Source organism: Hypanus sabinus, chromosome 2, assembly GCF_030144855.1.
Source record: "Hypanus sabinus isolate sHypSab1 chromosome 2, sHypSab1.hap1, whole genome shotgun sequence".
Classification (NCBI taxonomy): Eukaryota; Metazoa; Chordata; class Chondrichthyes; order Myliobatiformes; family Dasyatidae; genus Hypanus; species Hypanus sabinus.
This window is the reverse complement of record NC_082707.1, coordinates 133,953,255-133,977,233: the sequence shown is the minus strand read 5'-3', so window position 1 is coordinate 133,977,233 and position 23,979 is coordinate 133,953,255. Positions and strand designations below refer to the sequence as shown.

The 23,979-nt window shown below is 40.1% G+C and overlaps 1 protein-coding gene across 1 annotated transcript; it reads left to right on the top strand.

The window, feature by feature from the left end:
* Positions 1–15: 15 nt before the first annotated feature.
* Positions 16–23,979, top strand: atp6v1d (ATPase H+ transporting V1 subunit D). Its single transcript, XM_059955447.1, has 9 exons — positions 16–224; positions 5,179–5,296; positions 5,566–5,645; positions 5,943–6,010; positions 9,683–9,727; positions 20,317–20,420; positions 21,199–21,265; positions 23,231–23,309; positions 23,454–23,979. Exons 1-9 carry the CDS (start codon positions 184–186, stop codon positions 23,590–23,592), a joined length of 741 nt encoding a protein of 246 aa, XP_059811430.1. The 5' UTR covers positions 16–183; the 3' UTR covers positions 23,593–23,979.

Below are 23,979 nucleotides of genomic sequence, written 5' to 3'. Positions count from 1 at the left end.
TCAGCTGACCGCCGAGGTGCGGATGCCAGTGGAGCTGAAATTTGGCTCAAAACTGCAAGGCGCTGCCCGCCCGGCCGAGCCTTCACTCGGGTGTCGTGGCTTGCTGAAGGTCATTGGTATTTCTTCAGCAGCGGCCGATTCCCTTTCGTTCGCTTGTAGCTAGGTTGCTGTCAGAGAGCAAAAATGTCGGGGAAGGAAAGGATTGAAGTCTTTCCATCGCGAATGTGAGTTTTTTTAAAAAGATATAGCTCCCTGTTATCGTTCATTTTGATTATCTTTCCTGTCCAAATCTGGAATCAACGAGTTTCTAAAATTTGTACTGATTTGTATAAAATTGACATCAGTATCTTAGTTTTCTAATACGGCCTTGGCTTGTTCTGAGAGGCCACAACGTAAAGGCCTGTTTCTCGCTGATCTATTTACCCATTTCCAAATAAAGGAGCTATCGGCGATTACAAGCAATGACAGTTTTAGGGCGATTAATCGTAGGAGGTTCTTAGAATCAAATGCTGTACAAGTGCACAAAGTATACTACTTAATAGCTTGTAATGTTGGAATTTGATTTTGCCATTGGGTTATCATGTTTTTTAGAGGAGAGGACATCTAGCTAAATTGAAATTGTTTTTGTAAACACAACAACTAATTACATCTTAAACAAGTAATTGTTATTTCCGCATAATGTAATGCTTTGACTATTTACACAGAACAAAAAATAATCGTATGTTTGGATTGGTTTCAAAATTTTCAACAATTGGGAGCTAAAAGTGAGAACAATGCAGATAAGTGTATGGCACCTAAATGAGATAATCTTGTCATCAATGCACCACACTCCTTTTTCTGTTCAATTGCTTCACCTACTCTCCAGTAAAGGTGTTATTACTGTCCATGTGAGTTCTCCCTGAGAATGCATGGTTTGAATTCTTGCCCCCAGAGATGGGCAGGTTCATAACTTAATTTCCCGCTAAAATCTGAAGGCGTTGATGGGAATTGGGGTGGGATGGGGATAGAATTGTTCTGTGAGCAGCATAGATTTAATGAGTAGAATCCCCTCCTTGCATAATGCAGGGAAATATAGGGATAGTATTAGATATTAGTTGAGTTGTACATAACAAAATGAACACTTACTATCTCTACATTGGATCAAAATGTGATCAGTCTTCAAGCGTCTGCACTTGACAACAATGATTCAGAAATCTGGCTATACTACTGTTTTTTCAAAATAAGTAAGGCATGCTAATATGACTTGGTATTGTCCTTTCCTATGAACAAATGAAAAACCAGCTATGTACAATGGGACTTGTGAAAGAATAGCTTAGAAGTGTGACATATTAATTCCCACAGTGTCTGTAGGATCGCTGTGAATCCATCTGCAGTTTCTTATTCTCCCCAAGATGTATTAATTAACTGCTAGAACAGGCTGTTACTTATTATCCTTGCCAAATATACATTGACTCACCACATATATAATTTCCAAAGTAAATTATTGGCAAGTTCCTTGGTAATGTGTAAAATATTATGTTTAAAACCTGGTGACTCTGGTGTTGTCTATGACCTTTTTTAAAATGAAAGACATATTTTTGAAGTAAATATTTTCATATAAACAGTGTGCTGATTAGAAACTGGTTGGAGGGAGTTATAGTTCCTGATTGTATTGGCAAACCAAATCAATCTTCATAGCTGAATAATCTCAGTCTCTGGACATTTAATTTATTGCATATTTATTATCAGCTGGCATATTTATTCTTGTTAATTTAACTTAAAATTGTATTTTTATTATGTTTATATGGACCACCTTTGTTCTGAACTTATTTTGATAGCCGTTGAAAGGTAGCCTGATTTATTTTTCAGGATCTGGGCATTACTGGAAAGGCTAATGGTTTTTATGCTTCCATATTGACTTTTGAAATAAATAGCTTGCCAAGCCATTTCAGAGATAGCAACATAGAAAACCTACAGCACAATACAGGTCCTTTGGCCCACAAAGCTGTATGGAACATGTCCTTACCTTAAAAATTACCTAGACTTATCCATAGCCCTCTATTTTTCTAAGTTCCATGTACCGATCCAGGAGTCTCTTAAAATACCCTATTGTTTCTGCCTCCACCATTGCCACTGGCAGCCCATTCCGTGCACTCGCTACTCTCTGCGTTCTTTAAAAAAACAACAAACAAAAACTTAACCCTGACATCTCCTCTGTACCTACTTCCAAGCACCTTAAAACTATGCACTCTCATGCTAGCCACTTCAGTCCTGGGAAAAAGCCTCTGACTATCCACACGATCAATGCCACTCATCATCTTGTACGTCCCTATCAGGTCACCTCTCATCCTCCGTCACTCCAAGGAGAAAAGGCCGAGTTCACTCAACCTATTCTCATAAGGCATGTTCCCCAATCCAAGCAACATCTTTTTAAATCTCCTCTGCACCCTTTCTATAGTTTCCATGTCCTTCCTGTAGTGAGGTGACCAGAATTGAGCACAGTACTCCTAAATGGGATCTGACCAGGGTCCTATATAGCTGCAACATTACTTCTCAGCTATTAAACTCCATCCCACGTTTGATGAAGGCCAATGCACTGTATGCCTTCTTAACCTCACTCTAGGGAGCTGCCAATCAATATTTGGAAAATTAAACTCTCCCACCACAACAACCCGGTTATTATTACTCCTTTCCAGAATCTGTCTCCCTCTCTGATCCTCAATGTCCCTGTTACTATTGGGTGCTCTATAAAAAACAACCAGTAGATTTATTGACCCCTTCTTATTCCTAACTTCCACACACAGAGACTCAGTAGACAATACCTTCATGATTTTCTCCTTTTCTGCAGCTGTGACACTATCTCTGATCAACAGCGCCAGGCCCCCACCTCTTTTGCCTCCCTCCCTATCCTTTCTGAAACATCCAAAGCCTAGCCCTTGAAGTAGCCATTCCTGCCCCTGCACCATCCAAGTCTCAGTAATGGCCACAACATCATAGCTCCAAGTGCTGATCCACGCTCTAAGCTCATCTGCTTCATTCACAATACTCCTAGCATTAAAACCATCGGTCTGAGTGTGTCCCTTCTCTATCACCTCCCTATCCTCCCTTTCACACTGTCTTCAAGCTATCTCTATCTGTAATCCAACCTCCTTTTTCCCGTCGTCACTTCAGTTCTGTTCACACTCCCCAGCAATTCTAGTTTAAACTCTCCCTAATAGCCTTAGCAAATCTCCCCTGCCAGAATATTGGTCTCCTTGGGATTCAAGTGCAACTCGTCCTTTTGTACAGCTCACACCTGCTCCAGAAGTGGTCCCAATGATCTAGAAATCTGAATCCCTGACCCTGCTCCAATCCCTCAGCCATGTGTTTATCCTCCACTTCATTCTATTCCTATGCTCACTGTCACATGGCACAGGCAGTGATCCCAAGATGATTACCTTTGTGGTCCTGCTTCTCAACTTCCTTCCTAACTCCCTATTGTCTGTTTTCAGGACCTCCTTTTTCCTACCTATCTCGTTAGTACCAATATGTACCACGACTTCTGGCTGTTCTCCTTCCCACTTCAAGATTTTGTGGACGTGATCAGAAACGTCCGGACCCTGGCACCTGGGAGGCAAACTACCATCCGCGTTTCTTTCCTGCGTCCACAGAATCACAGAAGTGGTAGTAAGGGAAGAGCTGTAGGAGCAGGTGTAGCACTTGTTCCAATTGCAAGGATAAGTGTCTGGAGGGAGATCAGTGGGGAGGGATGATTGGACAATGGAGTCACATAGGGAGTCATCCCTGCAAAAAGCAGAAAGGTGTGGGCTGGGGGAGGAGGGAAAGATGTGCTTGGTTGGGGGATCCGGTTGGAGATGGCGGAAGTTCTGGTGAATTATGTGCTGGGTGCGGAGGCTGGTGGGGTGGTAGGTGAGGACAAGAAGGATGGGTAAGAGCAGATGGGCGTGAAATAGAAGAGATGCGGTTGAGGACAGTGTTGATGGTGGAGGAAGGGAAGCCCCTTTCTTTGAAAAAGGAGGACATCTCCTTTGTTCTAGAATGAGAGCAGATGTGGCGAAGATGGAGGAATTGAGAAAAGTGGATGTTGTTTTTACAAGTAGTGGGGGTGGGACGAGGTGTTCAGGTAGCTGTGAGAATCCATGGGTTTGTAATAGACATCAGTGGATAAGCTGTCTCCGAAGATAGAGACAGTGAAATCGAGAAAGGGAAGGGAGGTGTCAGAAATGGACTAGGTGAATTTGAGGGCAGGGTGAAAATTTGTGTGTGTACTCTGGTTTTCCAGATTTCTGTAGAATTGCTTGTGTTTATAATTAGTGAACTAGGTAGACTTTTACAACAATCTGACAGCCTTGTGGCCATTACAACTAATGACATGGTTAATTCCAGATTGTTAACAGAGAGAATAACTGACTTCTCAGTTCCTCTGTGTATACAGCTTAATCTTGATTAAGTAAACCTCTGGCCACTCTCTGTGAATAGTAGCAGGAGAGTTTTTTTGTGTCTCATTATGCCTGCTCCTTGGAGTCCTATACTATCTAGTCTTTTGTGTCTCAGCTTTGTGGAAAGCTTTCTTATCATCAAACTTGCGCTTCTCAGACTATATATATTTTTCATGTACTCCCTCCGCCACCTCTGTCAGAGGGAAAACAAACTAACTAGAAATATTCCGTCCCAGGCAATATGGCAATTTTCCTCTGCACCCTCTCCAGTGCAATCTCGCCTCCTATAACATGGCTCCTGGAACTGCACACAGTATTCCAGCTACGCACAACTAATATTGCTCCACGGTCTCTTTGCTTGTATACTTGGTGCCCTAATTAATGAAAGCTAGTGTCCCATATGCCTTTATCACCATCTTATCTACCCATGCTGTAAATTTTAGAGATGTTTAGAGAATAAAGTCCCTTTGTTTATCAGTACTGCCCACCATTCATGCAATACCTTAATTAGAATTCCCAAAATGTTTAGCAGGATTTCATTCCAACAGCCATTGCCTTGCTCGGCTGAAAAACACCATTTTAAATTAAATGTGATTTTATCTCTTGCCATCTATGCTGTGGTTGAAAATGGGAAATGTGATTTTTGTGGTATTTTAAAAAAAGTGTTATGAAGTTTTAGTCTGAGTTTTGCAATGGATTCTAATGAAATGGTAATAGGAATATTGCACTTGTGCATTGTCTCCTTTTCCTGTTGCTACAGGGCACAAACCATAATGAAAGCCAGGTTGAAAGGTGCGCAAACTGGTCGTAACTTACTGAAGAAAAAATCTGATGCACTTACACTCCGTTTCAGACAAATCCTGAAAAAGATCATAGAGGTAAAATTGAAAAATTACCATTACAAGCTTGAATAAATGCATAATTATTGCTATTTTAGTGACATTATTAGCATAATATAAATTTTAATCTAAGTGGCTGGATTGTCAGTTTCAAACAGCTCAATTTCATGTATAAATAAGCAATACACTGTATAATCTGAAAACACTTTCTACATTTAAAAACAAAATAGCAACAGTAAATTTAAGAAACAGCTATGAAGTCTGAGATGGCAGTGCCATATGTTTAATTGTGGTTTTTCTTCTTCCAGACCAAGACCTTAATGGGTGAGGTAATGAGGGAGGCAGCTTTTTCTTTAGCTGAAGCAAAATTTACTGCTGGAGATTTCAGGTGAGACCATAATGGAAAAAGTATTTTGCCAGATGACTGGTTTAATCCTCATTGTGCAAATGTTTTTGTGTCGTAATTTTTGCCATTAATGTTGATTGCTAACTATGAATTGATGAGTTATTCATATTGGCTAACTGTAGAAGAAAGTGTTTATTGAATTAAAGCCTCAATGTCTAGATTTAACAGTGATGACGAACAACTGTGATTCAAATTTTAGTATCCTTGCAAAACTTTTTTTGCGTGTCTGATGTAATGAGACTAATTTTATAATTAATTTCTTGGTTCTTCTGTATTCAGTACTACTGTGATCCAGAATGTGAACAAGGCACAAGTCAAGGTCAGGGCCAAAAGGGATAATGTAGCAGGTATGTTTTCTTGACACTATTGTATTATGGTTGTCTTGACAAATGTGGCATTTTATACTTCCAATATTAGATTTACACCCAGGTCACTGTAATTTTATGAAAATTAGTTGGTGTGATAGGAATAGAAGAAGGAAGAAGGGGAGTTGCATTTCTGATTAAGGAGGAGGTTATGGGAGTAGTTCATCATGAAATTACAGAGGGATTGTCCAGGGAGGCTTTATAGCTGGAATTGAGAAATAAAGCGATGATCATCCTTTTGGGATTGTATTATAAACCTGTTTATAGTCGATAAGAGTCAGAGAAACAAATATGCAATAAGATTGCAGAAAAGTTCAAGAAAAATAGAGTTGTCATTGTAGGGAATTTTAACTTTTCTAACAGATTGGGATTGCCATAGTGCTAAGCACTTAGATGGGGTGGAATTTGTGATGTGTGTACAGGAAGGTTTCCTTAGGCAATGTATAGAATGTCCTGTTAGGGAAGGGCAAAGCTTGACTTGCTCTTGCAAAATGAAGGAAGACAAATGACTGAGGTGTCAGTGGGGTGAGAGCAGTGATTGCAGTTCTGTTAGTTTTTAATTGGTCATGGAAAGAGATGAACTTTAACTTGTAGACCAGATCTAAATTGAGGAAAGGAAATTGTTGAACTATATTTGACAGAAACTTGCAAATCAGAGTACCTTGTTTACAGGCACAGAGTCTTCTGGTAAGTGGGGGACAAGTTTGAGGACCTTGGTCCTTGAGACATTTTATGGTAACAATTTGGAGATGGTCTTTATTTCAGTGGATGAGGTACTGGATGTCTGAAAACATGGAAAGGTAGATAAATTTCCAGGGCCTAATCAGGTATATTCAAGAATACGGGGTAGTTAGAGAAAATGACAGGACACCTGGCTGAGTTATTTGTTTGAAGTAGGAGAAATGCCGGAAGACTTGAAGATGGCCAATGTTGTGCCTTTATTTAAGAAAGGCTTTAAAGGGAGCAATAGACAGTAAGGCTAACACCTGTGGTAGGCAAGTTGCTAGAAGGGATTCTGAGGGATAACAGTTGCATGCATTTTGAAAGCTGGGTATAGGATCACATTAGTTAGCACAGCTTAGTGCGAAGAAAGTTGCAAGAAGATTGTTGAGGGCAGGGCAGTAGACATGGTTTCTTTGGACTTGAGCAATGGAAAGTTAGATCACATGAAATTCAGAAAGAGGTAACTAATCGGATATACAATTGGCGATGGTAGGAAGCAGAGGGTGATTGAGGAAGGTTGTTTTTCTGACAGAAGGTACATAATTATAGGTGTTTCCCAAGGGTTGGTGCTAGGCCCATTATTATAGGTAATCCACACCAGAGATTTGGATGAGAATGTACAAGGTACACTTAGTAAATCTGCAGATGGCACTAAATGAAGTGGAGTCGTTGCCAGCGAAATAGTTTACATCATTTAGAGTAGTGGTCGCCAACCCATTGATCACGATCGACTGGTCGATCTTTGAGACTTACCCAGTAGATCCCAAAAAAAAGAAAAAAAAATACACAAATACTGTTGAGAGATTGTTTCCGGGTTGCGGGGTTTTAGTTCCGCTCTTTCTGCCCAGTGCGCATGTGTGTCGCTCCCTCACCACGCACTACAGTAGAAAAGACCGGAAGTAAAACCCCACAACCCGGAAGCAACCTCTCTTTACAAACAGCTTCTGTAGCAGGGGGTATTGCTATATTATCATTATCCTAATTTGTATTACCTTTATAATGCTCATGTTAGAACACTTCTCCTTTAAATTCCAACATTCCCCAAATGTAAATAACCAGGGAAACAGAAAACAGTGGTTCCATTATCTTGCGTACCTCTGAAACTTATATTAGTGACTCAGTAACAGTTTACCAATACAAAACACCTGAAAAACGTGGCAGATTCAACAGTCAGTCTAACAAAGGAAACTGTCCATTCAAATATTCAGTCTGTCAGGAGGTTTGCGAGGGCACTGTGCTGCAACAGATGAAAAAAAATTTAAGTACAGGAGCTGCCCCACATACTGTCTCAAACTAGCTGTCTGTAGTTATGAGTCAAATTTCTCACTCCCAAATAAGGGACAAAAATTGCAGTCAAATATGGGACGCTTGTGTTTACCCTGAGAAAGACTACCATGACCACCAAGGCCCTGTGCAGGCACATGTGTGCGCAAGCATGTACATGCTGATTTTTTCCCACAAATCGGTTTTGGCTTAATCTTGCAAACAGGAGGAAATCTGCAGATGCTGGAAACTCAAGCAACACACACAAAATGTTGGTGGAACACAGCAGGCCAGGCAGCATCTATAGGGAGAAGTGCAGTCGACGTTTCCTCCTGACGAAGGGTCTCGGCCTGAAGCATCATTTGTACTTCTTCCTATAGATGCCGCCTGGCCTGCTGCATTCCATCAGCATTTTGTGTGTGTTGCTTGGCTTAATCTTCCTGATTCTGTTAAGTGAAACTACACAGTGTACACACATTATTTCTACTTCTGGGTTGCGGGGTTTTAATTCTGGTCTTTTCTGCCCGGTGCACATGTGTGTGACTAACTGATTTAGTAATCAATCTTGCCTTTCACTAAGGCCAAGGTAGGGGATCTTGGGCTGAAAAAGATTGGTGACCATTAATTTAGAGGGATCTTGATCACCTGAGTAAGTGGGCTGAGAAATGTTAGGTGGCATTTAATTCGGATAAGGGTGTGGTGTTGACAAATGAAGGTAGAATGTTCATAGAGAATGTTAGGGAGTTGTTAAGCAGAGGGACCCAGGTATATAGTAAAATGGATGTTTTAGATTGGTAAATAAGGTTTTAGTACACTGGTTTTCATCACTAAGGGCTCTGAGTATAAAAGCTGGGATGTTATGTTGTAGTTGTGAAGAAGTTGGTGAAGTTGCTTTGGAACATTGTTTTGGTTGTTCTGCTATAGGAAATGTGCTATTAAGCTGGAAAAAGTGCAGAGGAGATTTGTGTGGATGTAGCTGGGACCTGAGGGCTGAGTAATGGAGATAGGTAGGGACTTTTTTTTGGGAGGGTCGGAGAATGAGGGCTGATGTTATGGAGATGTACAAATCTTAAGGGCCTAAAGTAGGGATAGGAAAGGTTTAGAGGGACATGGGCTAAATGTAGAAAATGTTTTCACTGCTTTAGATTAAAACTAGGTGACATTAATAAATTCTGTTGGGAATTTTGTGTAATTGAAGGAAGTGCAGAGAGCTGATATTCACATGGCAAAGGTAGACCACCAGAGACCAATTAAATCATACATTTGCTTTGTGCTATGGATATGATGTAACCAGAATGCCCAGTTTGGTGATTTTCAATAAGGTAAGTGTGTTTGACTAGTTTTAATGCTGGATAAATAGATTTGTGATTAGGCCTAATATTTTTAAGTTAAGTATGATATGTGGCAGCTTGAATGGACTAACAAAATAAAAGATAAATATTGCAGCCTTTTCCTACATGTCCCAGCTATTGAAAGAAGGTGGCATTTGTTGAAGCCTGCTTTGACTTCTAAAATGCAGGCAAGTAAATAAATATGAACATTTTAAATATGAAAATAAGAAAAAGAGCAATGAGTAAATTGTATGCTTTATAAAAATGTTATGTCACGATCAAAGAATATAAAATTTCTTAAATGTGGAAACAGTAACTGAATGTATTTTCTTAATAGGTGTTGTACTGCCAGTATTTGAACATTATCAGGAAGGAGGAGACAGTAAGTAAAATGTTTTATTTTTGACAAAAATGTAAATGTATTTCATAATATTGAATGATTCCTTGTAAAAACATGGTTACTCAAGTAGTCTTCTTCAAGATTTCTGAAAGATAAATCAGTTTTCTGAAAGTATTACCTTAAAGGTGGAGAGACAAACGGGTAACTTGGGACATAAATTGTATGGATGAAGAGAGGATGTGTAAACTGTCCACAGCACCATGGAACAGGGAGCCAGTTGAATGTAGACTCATAAGGGCCAGCGTGGTTGGGAAATGGACTCTGGTATCTGCAGCAAAGATAAGTCTCAAAGGCTGTGTTGCCTGCCTTGTTAAGGACATCTCTTCTGCATGGAGAAGAGCTTGGGATGGGAGGTGGTGGATCTAACTGCTGTAGTTCATGTGGGCAGTAACAACATAACCAGGAAGAGGAAGGATTTTCTGCTGAATGTTTGAGGAGCTCGAGGCAGAATTGAAAAGCAGAAGTACAAGGCTGGTAAGCTGCACGTTATTTGCTGAGTCATGTGCACATTGGTAAAGGGTGACTAGGCTTCTGATCCATGGGACACTGATGCCAGGAAAGAGTTTTTCTGTTGAGGTGGACCCTCCCTGAACCATGTTGGTACCAATGTGCTGGTGAATCACATAATTTGGATTATAGATTGTTTCCAGCTAATGGGGGGGGGTTGGTATTGGTTCCAAATCAAAGTCAACTTTAGTCATATGCACAAGTACCATGAGAAACTTATAAGCTGCATTCATAAGAAAAGCTAAGCATAAAGTATACAAATTTTTACAAGAAAGTACACATTTAGAATCAGTTGAAGTCCATTTTAGTGCAGAATGACCAAAATGCTCATCGTGTTGCTAAACTGCAGTGATTTGGACTTTGTTGTCTGGGTCAATAACTCGGTGAAGGAAAGTTGCCATCCCTGAGACTGGTGGTGTGGAACTTCAGGCGTCTGTACATCTTGTCTGTTGGTAGCCACAAAATGATGGCGTTTCTGGATGGTAGGGATCTTTGAGGCAGCATCTCCTATAGATCTACTAATGGTGTCACCCACAGGACAGAAATCATTTGGGGGGAGGGGGGAAAGAAACTAGCATGATAGCCAGGGCAGAATATGTAAGGAAAAACGCATAAAGAAAATACTGAATTGTGTTAAACAAAATTTCGAAACTGGTTTAGTTAATCAGGGAAAGTAACAGAACAGTACTGAATTGCAACATAAAAGAGTCAATATTGAAGTGGAATCAATTTGGATTGAAATCAGTAACTGGGCAAGGGAGACCCGGGTTGGAGTAGTCTATAGACCCCCAAATTATGACCCTTTAGTAGGTCAAAGTATTAATGGGGAAATTTCAGGGGCGCGTTTGAAGAAAACTCCAATTAATATGGGACATTTTAGTCTACGCATTGAGAAAACCAAACTGGTAGGGTGTCCTACAAAATCCTACCTTGTCACCTCACTGTGGCGTAGGAGTGACGTTGGCCAAACACCAGTGAAGTACGGCGGAGATTCGTTCTCTGGCCGTGAAGGTGATGTTCCATCAGTATACTACTGGACTAGATCTGGTAGTAGGATCGTGGCTACCTAAGTCAAGGAGGTATGCATGCCTTTGCTACTTTGTAGGTTATGCCTCTTCAGGCAAAGGCTGCACCCAACAAGGACGCCAGCAGCAGGGCATCTGATGGTGACTGGGGCAGATGAATCCAAAAGGGCCAATGGTACAGCACCTTGGTGGCATGCAGAGGAACCAGAGTGCTGGTCAACGGATGGCGTCACTAGGCTAGTTAGTTGTCACTGTGGGGCAGCTTCCTTATCCGCTAAGTCTGTTACACTCCTGTGTACCACTTAGCATCAGATTTGGAAGCCCAAAGAGACTGTATGGTGGAGGCATGACACCGTCTATCTAATTACTGTGCAAAGTGTGTTGGAGTAGCACAGTCAACATCGAAATCGATGGACAGCCGAAGAAGAAGAAGATATAGGCGAGTAATTGTGGAATGCTTTGGGGATTGCTTTTTAGAGTAGGACGTTACAGAGCATACCTGGAACAGGCTTTCTAGATTTGGTCATGTGTAATGAGGAAGGATTAATAACTCTTAAGATCACCTACAGATCCCCTTGGGGGTGGTAAACACAAATGAAAGAATTCTAAATGTAATAGTTCATAGGCAGAGGGGTGTGGCGACTGGTGGTTTTTTTTAAAAAAAAGAAGAAATAAAAATCGAATCTTCAGAGGCGACATGGGATTGGAAAATGTAGAATCCTTGTGGCTAGAGTTAAGAAACTGCAAGGGTGAAAAGACCCTGATGGTAGTTACATGCCAGCCTCGGAACAGTAGCTAGGATAAGGGCTGCAATTAACAATGGGAGATAGAAATGGTATGTCAAAAGGGCAATAGTACAACAGTCTATTTCAATATGGGTGATTTCAATATGCAAGTGGATTGGGGAAAATCGGGCTGGTGCTAGGTCCCAAGACAAGAAATTTGTAGAATGGATACAAGATGGCTTTTTAGAGCAGCTTGTGGTTAAGCTGATTGGATGTTATGTAATGAAGATATGATTAGGGAGCTAGAGAACCCCTTGGGAGGCAGTAATCATAAATGATAGAGTTTACCCTGCAGTTTGAGAGGGAGAAGCTAAAATCAGTTGTATCAGTAATACAGTGGAGTAAAGGCAACTACAGAGGCATGAAAAAGGAGTTAGACAAGGCTGATTGGAAGGGGACACTAGCAGGGATGATGGCAGAGCAGCAATGGCTGGAGTTTCTGGGAGCAATTTGGAAAGTGCAAGTTAGATACATCCCAAAGAAGAAATTTTCTAAAGGTAGGATGAAGCAACTGATTCTGAAAATTCAGAAATTAGAAGGGACTTGAGAGCCCTTGTGCAGGATTCATTTCCTCAAGATTAACTTGCAAGTTGAGTCAGTGGTGAGGAAGACAAATGCAATGCTACCATTCACTTTGAGAGGACTAGAATGTAAAAGCAATGATGTAATGATGGAAGACTGCAAGCAGTTTTGGGCCCCTTATCTAACAGAGGATGTGCTAGCATTGGAGAGGTTCCAGAGGTGGTTTATGAGAATGATCCTGGGAATGAAAGGGTTAATGTGTCAGGAGTGTTTGATGGCTCTGGGGCTGTTCTAGATGGTGTTTAGAAGAATGGGGGGGATCTTACTGAAATATTTTAAATACTGAAAGGTCTAGACAGAGTGGATGTAGAGAGGATGTTTCTTATAGTGGGGGAGTCTAGACCAGAGGGCACAGCCTCAGAATTGAGGAGCTTGTATTTAGGACAAAGGTGAGAAGGAACAACTTTAGCCAGAGGGTAGTGAATCTGTGGAATTCATTGTCACAGATGGCAATGGAGGCCAAGTCATTGGGTATATTTAAAGTAGAGGCTGATAGGTTCTTAATCAGTTAGGACGTCAAAGGTTACAGGGAGAAGGCAAGAGAATGGGGTTGAGAGGGATGATAAATCAACTACAATGGAATGGCGGAGTAGACTTGATGGGGTGAATGGCCTAATTATGCTCCTGTCTTTTATGGGCTATGGTCTTCTAACCAGATTCTTCAATTTAAATAAGGACAGTTATAACTGAGGTAGGCATTGAAGTTGGACTTGGTAGCTACAAGAGACAGGTCAGTAGGTGAGCTCTGAGGGAGGGGTGGTACTTTGGGTCCACTGACCACGATTCTATTGGTTTTAAAATAGTTATGGAAAAAGATAGAGCAGGTCCACAGGTTAAAGTCTAGAGCAGGGGTTCCCAAACTTTTTTTATGCCCTAGAACAATACCATTGTAAGCACGAGGTCCGTAAACCACAGGAAAGAGACATTAGGCAGAATCTAGGTCAACTGGGTGACTAGTTGAAGGGAAAGGAACAGTTGGCAAGTGGGAGGCTTTTGCAAGGGTCATAACAATATTACAGTGGCAGCATGTTCCTTTTAGCAAGTTCATGAGCCCCAGCTAGTGAGAGAGATTGGTTCATTCTGGTGTAGAATAAGAAGGGAGCCATGAATCCTTAATGAATATAAAACATTTAAGAGGGAAAACAGGAGGGCAAGAAGATGGTATAAGGTGGATTTGACAGGTAGGGCTAAAGATAATCACCAGAGGTTTTCAGTTATATTAACATTTTATAGAGTGACTAGGGGAGAGATTAGATCCTCTTAAAGACCACTATGGGTGCCTATCTGTGGAGTCACAGGAGATGGCCGAGATTTTTAACGTCTTTTTCTCCTCTGCTTACTAAGTAGAATATCATAGATGCCAGAGAAATGAGGGTAATAAACAGTGAAATCTTGAGATGTGTACATTTGAGGAAGGAAGTATTTGCAGCCTTGAAGTGCATTACGGTTGACTAATACCCAGGGCCTGACCGAGTGCACTCCAGGACCTTGTGGGAGGCCAGGGAAGAAATGACAAAGACCCTTGCAGAGATATTTGCTTCATGTTAGCCGCTAGTGAGTTTTGGGAGAGTGGCTAATGTTCGATTGTTTAAGAAGAGCATAAAGGACAGAGCAGAGAACTACAAGCCAAAGAGCCGGACTTCAGTTGTCAGGCTGTGGAGGGGATTTTGAGGGATAAGATCTGCCATTACTTGGACAGTCGCCACCTGATCAGGAATAGTCAGTGTGATTTTGTATGTGCAACATCATGTGTGGTGAAACTTTTGGAGTGTTTCAAAGAGGTAACTACGGAAATAGTGAAAGGTTGGGCAGTGAAGTATATGTATTTGAAAAGGTCCTGCATGGCAGGCTGATCTGTAAGGTTGGGTTACATGGGATTCAGGGGGAGCTTGTGAGGTGGATTCAGAACTGGCTCAGTGATGGAAGGCAGAAGGTGATGGTTGAAGATCAACTCTCTGATTGGAGGCCTGTGACTAGTGTGTTGGGACTTATGTACGTGGCACAGTTAGTAAGTTAGGGTGAATTACAAAGAGATGGGGAAATGGGCTGAGGAATGGCAAATGGTTTTCAATTCGGTCAAGCCTGAAGTAAGGCATTTTGAACATTCAGGCCAGGTTCTGACCTCTATTGTGAATGGCAGGGCACGGAGTGTTGTGGAACAGGGAGACCTGGGAGTGCAGATGCATAATTTTCTGCCAGTGGCTGTGTAAGTAGACAGGTTGGTGAAGGTGTTCAGCATGCTGGTCTTAATTAATCAGGACATTGAGTTTAGGAGTAAGGACGTTATACAGTTATATGTGAGACCATGTGGAATATTGTGTAGCGTTTTGGTCACCCTGTTACAGGAAAGACCTTGTCAAGCTGGAGCAGCTACAGAAACAATTTAAGAGAATGCTGCCTGGACTAGAGGGTGTGAGTTATAGGGAAAGGTTACCATGCCTGGGTGTCAAGATCTCTGAAGATCTCTCATGGTCCCAACATATCGTTGCAGATATAAAGAAGATGACAGTGGCTATATTTCATGAGGAGTTTGAAGACATATGGTTTGTCACCTAAAACACTCAATAACTCCTATAGATGTGCCATGGAGAGCATTCTGATAGGCTGCATCACTGTCTGATATGGGAGTGGGGGGTGCCACTGCACAAGACTGAAAGCAGCTACAGAAAGTTTTACAATTAGTCAGCTCCATCGTGGGTACTAGACTCCATAGTATCCAAGACATCTTCAAGGAGTGGTGCCTGAAAGGCGACATCCACTATTAAGGACCCCCATCACCCAGGGCATATGCCCTCTTATTGTTACCATCTGGAAGGAGGTACAGAAGTCTGAAGGCACACACAGATTCAGGAACAGCTTCTTTCCCTCTGCCATATGATTGATAAATGGACATTGAGCTCATGAATGCTACCTCACTTTTTAATATACATTCTGCTTTTGCGTGATTTTAAATCTATTTAATATACATGTATATATTTATTTTATTGTCTTTTTATATTATGTATTGCATTCAACTGCTACTGTTAAGTTAACGAATTTCATGATACATACCAGTGATAATAAACCTGACTCTGATTTTGCTGGATCTCTGTTCCTTGGTGGAGTGTGGAAGAATGAGGAGTGACCTCACTCAAGTTTATAAAATCATGAAGTAAATGGGTGAGGTGAGCAGTCATGATCCTTTCCCCAAGGTTGGGGACTCCAAAACTAGAGGACACATATGCAAGATAAGAGGGGAGAGATTAAAGAGACCTGAGAGCATCTTGTTTACACAGGGTAATGAGTACCTGGAGTGAGCTGCCTGAGCAAGTGGTCATGGTGGGTACCAGTACAACATTTAAAAGGCATTTGGATAGATACATGAAGGGGAAGCTCTTGGAGGGTTAGGAGCCGAATGCAGCCAACTGGGATACCAGCAGGACGATAGGGCCTGGTTCTATGCAAGTATTCAAACTGCTGCTCTGTGATGTTCTGCAAGTTTATCCCAGTCAAAAAGGGGAATTCATGAGAAAGGCATAATCTATGGTTGATAAAAGATGATGCTGAATTGAAAATAAGGTTAAGACATAAGACATGGAGAATTAGGACTTTAAGCCCAGGGTCTACTCTGCCATTCTGTATTGCCTGATTTATTATCCCTCTCAATTGCATTCTCCAGCTTTCTACCCATATCCTTTGATGCCCTTACTAATCAAGAACCTATCAACCTCTGCTTTCAATTTACCCAGTGACTTGGCCTCCACAGCCATCTGTGGCAATGAATTCCACAGATTCACTCCCCCGCACTAAAAAATTCCTTCTCCTCTTTGTTCTAAAGGGCCATCCTTCTTATTCTGATACTGTCCTATCTTGTCCTGAAATCCCCCAGTACTGGAAATATCCTCTCCCTATCCATAAAGTTTCAATGAGATCCCTCTGTACTTCACTACACAAAATATAGTACCATAGGAAGTAGTACAAAGGAGGCTCACCAGTTGTCCTACTAAGAGACACTAACCAGTGAAGTTCTGAAGATGAAGAGTGATTTTATTTAAAAATGTAAGGTCCTAATGAAGCTTGACGGGGAAATGTAATGTTTTCACCAGTGGGGGAGTCTTGAACAGGGGGACATAACAGTATAAAGGGTTTCTCACAATAATGATCTACATAGAAATTCCTTCCTGCAGAGAGTAGTGAACTTTTAGAATTCTTTGTCCTGGTTGGTGATGGTAGAAGCCGAATCATGAGAAATATTGAATGTAAAGATGTGCAGGTATTTGTTCGATCCAGAAGGGGCATGGTTGAGAGATGTAGAAGAGGAATTGATTAGCCATGATTATATTAAATGGTGGATCATGTTTGAAAGGCCTGATGGTCTACTTCTGTTGTGTCCTAGTGTATAGATATAATCTCTAGATTATTTCTGGTGCTATGTTCTACTGAGCATAGGAATTCCTTGATAGGTCAGATGTATGTGTGGCTAGAGATGGCATAGGAGGGAGGACTGATTGTGGCCCTGTGTAGAGTAGTTGTATTGTACCTGCAAGTGGATCACACATCCTTGGGAGGTTTGCTAATCCTAGGAGGAAGGTTTTAAAGTAAATTGGCAAAAGTACAGGGTAGAAATAGAGTACAGTCAAATATTAAAAAGGAAACAAAGTTGTTGCAGTAGGGAGAGTCGATATGGAAATCATAGGGCATAAAGAGAAGGATGCATCAATTTAATCTGACTTGTAATGCAGATGAATTGACTGTTGATTAGAACATGGAATATGACATTATTGTTATAACATGCAAAAGAAAGCTAGTACTGGCAACATACCACTCCAGGGTTAAAAATCTTCAGGTGTGACAGGTGAGGATATAAGAGAAGGTGGGATGGCATTGTTGATTCGAGACCATTTCTGCAGTAATGTGGGAGGAGATTCTAGAAGAACCTTCAAGTAAGGGGATAGAGGTGGGAATAAAAAGTGATAATTTTTTGGGGGGTTATCTGAAATACATACTAACAGTCAGGCAAGAAGTGGGTGCAGATGTGTGGGCAAATCAGAAGTGTAACAATAATAGGCTTTTAGAAGGCATTTTGTCTCCAATATTGATGATTAATGTGAAAGGGATAGAATTCTGAATGCAGCATCCATGAAAGCTGTTTGAGAGAACATGTGGATAATTCTAGTAGAGAAGAGTCAGTACTGTTACTAATCTTACAACGTGCAGCTGGGCAAGTATTAATGTCAATAGGAGAGCATTTTGGAATTTACTTATTTTCTTAAGCCATAGAAGCAGGCCATTTCAGCCCATTGATTCTGTGCTGGATCGTGGAATTAGTTACCATCACTGTGCAAATCTCAAGGTGGGATAAGATCTGTCTGGAGTCTGACAGTAAAATACTTGATGAACTGCACGGAGATGAGAATTGTAGCTACAATATCAGATCTTTATTCAGCATCATAAGCAAGCAGTTGTAACAGAACCCCTGAGTTCAATGTACATTGAATTTATATACCCTTTAAGAACAAAGGTTACAGTGGCTGATTGAATACAATTTATATTGTTACAATTGCACAATTTATTTAAATATTTTGGGTGTACACGAATGGTTCCATGGATTTATTTACATTAGTAATACATGTTTAGTGACAAGATTATCTAAGTTTTTTGTCTCAAAAATGATTCATGGGGGTAGCCTAAAACCTTCTGAACACAAAAAAATCTACATGCAGATATCACACCGTACTGAGTGGTTATCAGGTACACAACCAATCCCTGCCTATTCCCGTGTTTGATGTGCCAAGTGGTAAAAGCCAGACTGATGCCACTTTGATCTCTGTCCCAATAATGATTAAAATAGTCCTGTTGTCTGTACGTTTGGTCAGTTTACTTGAGAATGTCTCATGGTAATGTTTCCAAACCAAATCACTTAAGAAACTTCATTAGCCTACTGTCTTCAGTGCTATTTCTTTATGTAACTACCTTGTAATATCAACTGAATTGCTGCTTGTAATGGTTAGATTTGAAATAATTTAAAGATTGGTCCTCATTTATTTTGCTGGCTGCTAATCTGTAACTCCTGCTTATAGGTGACTCATTCTTAACAATCCTTAACACTAGGTGAAGTCCATACAGGACAGTGGGAGTCATTTGAAAATTAAATAGAATTTAGGACCAATATATTCCTGCAAGAATGAAAGGCAGAGGTAGGAAGTCCAAGAAGCCCTGGACGTCAAGAGTTTGAGGATTGATTTTAAAAAAACACACACACTATGCTAGGTATAGAAAATGAAGGAGGAGAGCCTGTCAGGAGTGTTCCTTCGGGTTCTTGGGAGCTAGTGTGGCTAAACAAGTTACAAATATCATTGGCAGACAAGATTAAGTCTCAAAGCATTTTGTATTAAGGGCAAAGGAATAGCCAGAGGGGGGAGAAAAGTATGACCCATGAAGAATCATAGGGGCAAGCAGTCTGTGGAACCAGAAGGCAGATCATGTTTTCATAAATGAGGATGTTGTGGTGGGGAATTTGAGTCGGGTGGAGGGTTAAATGCCAGTAAAAGTCAATAAAGCTCCAAGGCAGCTATTGTGATGCAAGGGAAGAAAATGCCAGGGCCCTGCTATATTTAAATATTTGGCCTCGGGTGAAGTGCTGAATGACTGGAGGACAACAAATTTGATAATCTTTATTCAAAATTGCTCAGGGGAAAAACAGAAAAATTACAGGTCAATGAGTGTAGTTAGTAAGTTACTGGGGTAGAAGGGTGGTAAATTGAGGGACAGGATTTGTATACACTGGGAGGGAGACCAAAGATTATCAGCATTATTTTATCAGGAGGGCAATTTTGTCTAAAAATTGTTCCTTTTGAGGAAAAAAAGGTGTATTTATGGATGAATGGATTTCAAATGAGTCTTTAACAAGGTCCGTCATGGGAAAATGGTCCAAAAGGTTGGATTGGTAGTAGATTGTGATTAATTTTCTGTGGATGAACATGGAAGGTATGATTAGCTCCTACATCATGATGTAGGAATTAAATGGCAAATTATGCTACAATCTGAAGAGAAGCTTGGTGGCTTGGTTTGAGTTGAAGAGGCTAAGAATTTTTTCCACACCCAGAAGGTTATTGAAATTCAGAACACTGCCTGAGGGGATGGTGGAGGCAGAGAGGCTTTTAGTAAATATTAAGGCAAGATTTGAATTGTCAAAGCATGATAAAGTCTCCTTCACTCACCATTGAAACCTGATGAGCATCCCGTGACAACTGTCCCCTTTCTTGTGCGGTTCCTGGTCAGGCTGTTCCATCTTTAACCGAGTTCATATTTATACCTTTTCTGCTTCCTGAACATTGATGTAACTAAGACTGCTAAAGCATTTGTGTAATAGCTAAAAGACCAGCAAGCCAAACTGTAGAAAAACAGAAACATTGCAGAAAGAAGTCAAGCAAAACAGTGATTGAAAACAACTGACTCTAAGGTGGAGAATGAAGTTGTAGATGAACACAGGTCATAAATAATTCAAGGAAAGTAGTTGCTGGAAAAATAAATCAATCTTTGAGAAATTAAAATGGAGCCTGAATACTACTTGTAACAAGATGATGGTCATAATACTATAATTGTACAGTTGGAGATGCATTAGCTGTCCAGGAGTTTAGTTGTAATAAATCAAGCTGATGTTATCCTGGAGAATTTTTTTTTTATTTTTAAGGTTATGAATTGACTGGCTTGGCCAGAGGTGGAGAACAACTGGCTAAATTGAAGAGGAATTATGCCAAAGCTGTGGAACTTCTGGTTGAACTGGCATCATTGCAGGTATGAGGTTGTGTAAAGCAAGAATAAGGTCTCATCTTGTTTTTAATTTAAAATGTTTGTGGTATGTAACACTAAATTAGCAAAAGTACACATTATTTAGTGCACCACAAATGTACCAAAATCCTGTTAATGGTTATAAACATGGAAAATTTGACTTGAGCTAGGTTCCTGCATCAAAGATGCACCGTATACAGGTTTCTCCGCTATCCGAAGGTAGAGCGTTCCTGTGAAACCGTTTGTAAGCAGCAATATCGTAAAGCGAAGAAGCAATTACCATTAATTTATATGGGAAAAATTGAGCATTCCCAGACCCAAAAAATAACCTACCAAAGCATACCAAATAACACATAAAACCTAAAATAACATGAACATAGAGTAAAAGCAGGAATGATATGATAAATACACAGCCTATATAAAGTACAAATATTGTATGTACAGTGCAGTTTCACTTATCAGAATGGGGAAGACAGCGAGCCAAAATTGATTTGGAATAAAAAAAAACTGGCACTTTCACACATATGCACAAACTGCCTGCACAAGGCTTCACAGTCATGGTAGTCTTTCTCAGGGTAAACACACGTATAAAGCGGGTGTCTTTGTAAAAGCGAAAATCCTCTTTGGTTAGCAAAAACAGGTACTAATGTAGGTTGTTCGTAACAGCGAGCTGTCGTAAAGCGAACGTTTGAAAAACGGGGGCCACCTGTATTTGGCTAGATAAACTAATTTTCCCCTATGTTTGCAGCTATTAGCAGATTAAGCTTGTATTCTTTTCATTTAGACTTCATTTGTGACATTGGATGAAGCTATTAAAATCACTAATAGACGTGTAAATGCAATTGAACATGGTAAGCTATACCAATATTGCTACTGTCTTTGATATTTAAATGTTAATCATCTTGTACAGTAATCTCCAAATGTTACCATGTAATGTTTAATAATCATTTCAATGTTAATTACATATTTGTGAATTTAAGTTGCAAAATATACATTGATCATCTTGCAGGCTAATTGCAAAAATCTTTTCAGTATCTGTTTTGTTTTAGTAAGGAAATAATTACTATGTTTTTAACCTTTAAGATATCACAATTAAATTAGTTCAGTCCTGAATAGCTTCGTAAATTTAATAAAATACATATAATTTCTTTAATCTATAAAGTAAGTATTACTGTTTAGGCATGAAGGATGACTATGACTATTTCCACTTGTTTTCCCAGTTGGCTCGGGAAGTGAATGTGGGCCTCTGATTTCCACAGATAGGGGAGGTTGTGGTAAATACTTGGGTAGTTAGAGGTGGTCTGCCACTTGTACTCCCAATTCATGGGTTTATGGTTGGAAGCAGCATTTAGGATTGCCTTCAGAAGCTGTAGTGTTCATGAGCCAGGGATTCCCTGGAGGGTTTGTGCATATTTTTGATTTTTTTTCCCAGGCAGACTAGTAAGCCCTTAGTTTTTAAAGAAAATGTTTATTTACTTATTACATTACAGGCAATGTTCAATTTAGTGTATTCTTGTGGATTTATTTTTTTCTTTAAAGTAAAATGAAATCTGCTCTTGGATAAAAGTCCCATGGAGTTCCAAGGTAGCTAACGCCAGAGCCAGATAAGGGAAACAAGTCTATGGATTATCAAACACCATTCACAGAAAGCTGTTTTTTTCTGCAGGACTCGCAAAGCTAAGTGATTGGACTTGGGTATTTTGTTAATAAATTTTAGACAAGTGGTATTTGCTGCAGAGTTGACTGTAGCCTTCATACAGTCATTGCAAGTCATTACCGAGAGGAAGTAGAGTGTAGGATATGGGAACCTTGGCTCTTTAGCCCTTGTTCTTTCTATGCTTAAAATGAATGAATAAATAAATAAATAAATATCTAGACCAGAGGTTGAAGAATTTAATAGTAGTGAAATTAGTGAAGTTCAGACTGCAGGGGACAAGTAGTTTTGGATAATCAGCTGTCCAAAATATAAATTAAGGCCCTGACTTGCACACCTATATTTATGACGAGTTACTGAATATCAGCTTCCAAATTTTCATAAGCTTTTGCCTTGTGGTAAACATGAGCAATCATCAGAATCAGTGACATGGTGGAGGGTAAAATGATGTTTCTAAATGTTGAGTGTGTGCCTTTAGATTTCTGTACCTCCTCCCTGATGGCAACATGAAAAGAGGTGTGTCCTGGAGGATGATGCCTTCTTGAGGCACAACCCTTTGAAGTTGTCCTCCATGGTGGGGAGGCTTGTACCATGATGGAGCTGCACATGTCTGCAGTTGTCTGCAGCCTCTTGTGATCCTGTGCATCGAAATCTCCATTCCAAGTGTTGATGCAGCCTGTCAGAATGCTCTCCGTGGTAAGCTTGTTGATTAGTACCGATGTTGAATGCTGAGAGGTAATGAATAAACTGCAGCCTGACATGGGTATTGCTATTGTCCATGTGATCCAAGGCAGTAGTAAAGCCAGTGAGATAATATGTTCTGGCAGTAAACAAATTGGAGCAGGAGCAGGTCCAGGTCCTTGTTCAGGTAGGAATTAATTCTAGCTATGACCAACTTCCTAAACCACTTCACAGCAGATGTGAGTGCTACCAGGCAATAGTTGTTTTAGGCAGTGACTAGAAAGAAATGGACAACTGGGAAGTTGAACAGTAATTTTTAGCACACTTCTGCTATCAAGTCTACAATAATGTTAAAGTTAAGACTGGTAGGTGTCAAGTGTGATCATAGAAAATAGGTTTGCATTCACAGAACTATTGAACAGACAGTGATCAAATAATGTCCATATACTAAACAACTACTCACTGTTCTATTTTACTTCAGTGATAATTCCTCGTATTGAACGCACTTTGTTGTATATCATTACTGAGTTGGATGAACGAGAAAGGGAGGAGTTCTACAGGTAAGTGGCGTGATTTTGTACTTTGCACTATGTGTTGGTTTTGTTACTAGGTTAAGTATCCCAGAGTGCTATTTTGTGTATTTTAAGAAAAATCTAAGTTTTGAGATTATTGAATGCATTAAGCAATGTCCACTTTATGTACAGATTGAAAAAGATCCAGGAAAAGAAAAAACAATTGAAGGAAAAGAGAGAAGAAGAACAGGAAGGTCGTAGACTAAACCATGATTATGCACCAGCCAACCTACTTGAAGATGAAAAGGATGAGGACCTGCTCTTTGACTAGTGAATTGCATACCAGTTATTGAAGTAGCAAGTACTGAGCTTAAGATTTAAATAGTGATGTTTATGTATGTGTTCTATTTAAATACAGTGTTGATTTGCAAACCCAATTGCATTAGTCAGGAGGAACCTGTTTTGCAAGTTCATAAGTTTTTATTTTATGTAAGCAAAACATCTGATTCTTGCACATTTATTGTGCTGTATGGTTATATAATTATTCACTGTTACCCTTTACAATGTGCTAATAAAACACATTCCTTGCAAAATAAGTTGATTGAATGGTTTGGAAAAATCAGTGTTAAAAGGATCAAATGTTTTATATATATTTTGGTTCATGTACTTTCAAATTCTGTGAGCAATCTCCGTAAAGATAATTAAAATAATACTGAAA

What these genes read in the sequence shown, in the direction of transcription:
- atp6v1d (XM_059955447.1), top strand. Translation starts at nt 184, where the DNA reads ATGTCGGGGAAGGAAAGGATTGAAGTCTTTCCATCGCGAAT. An exon ending in TTATCAGGAAGGAGGAGACA is followed by an intron (nt 9,728 to 20,316) that starts GTAAGTAAAATG and finishes TTTATTTTTAAG; the next exon opens with GTTATGAATTGACTGGCTTG. An exon ending in GAAAGGGAGGAGTTCTACAG is followed by an intron (nt 23,310 to 23,453) that starts GTAAGTGGCGTG and finishes CTTTATGTACAG; the next exon opens with ATTGAAAAAGATCCAGGAAA.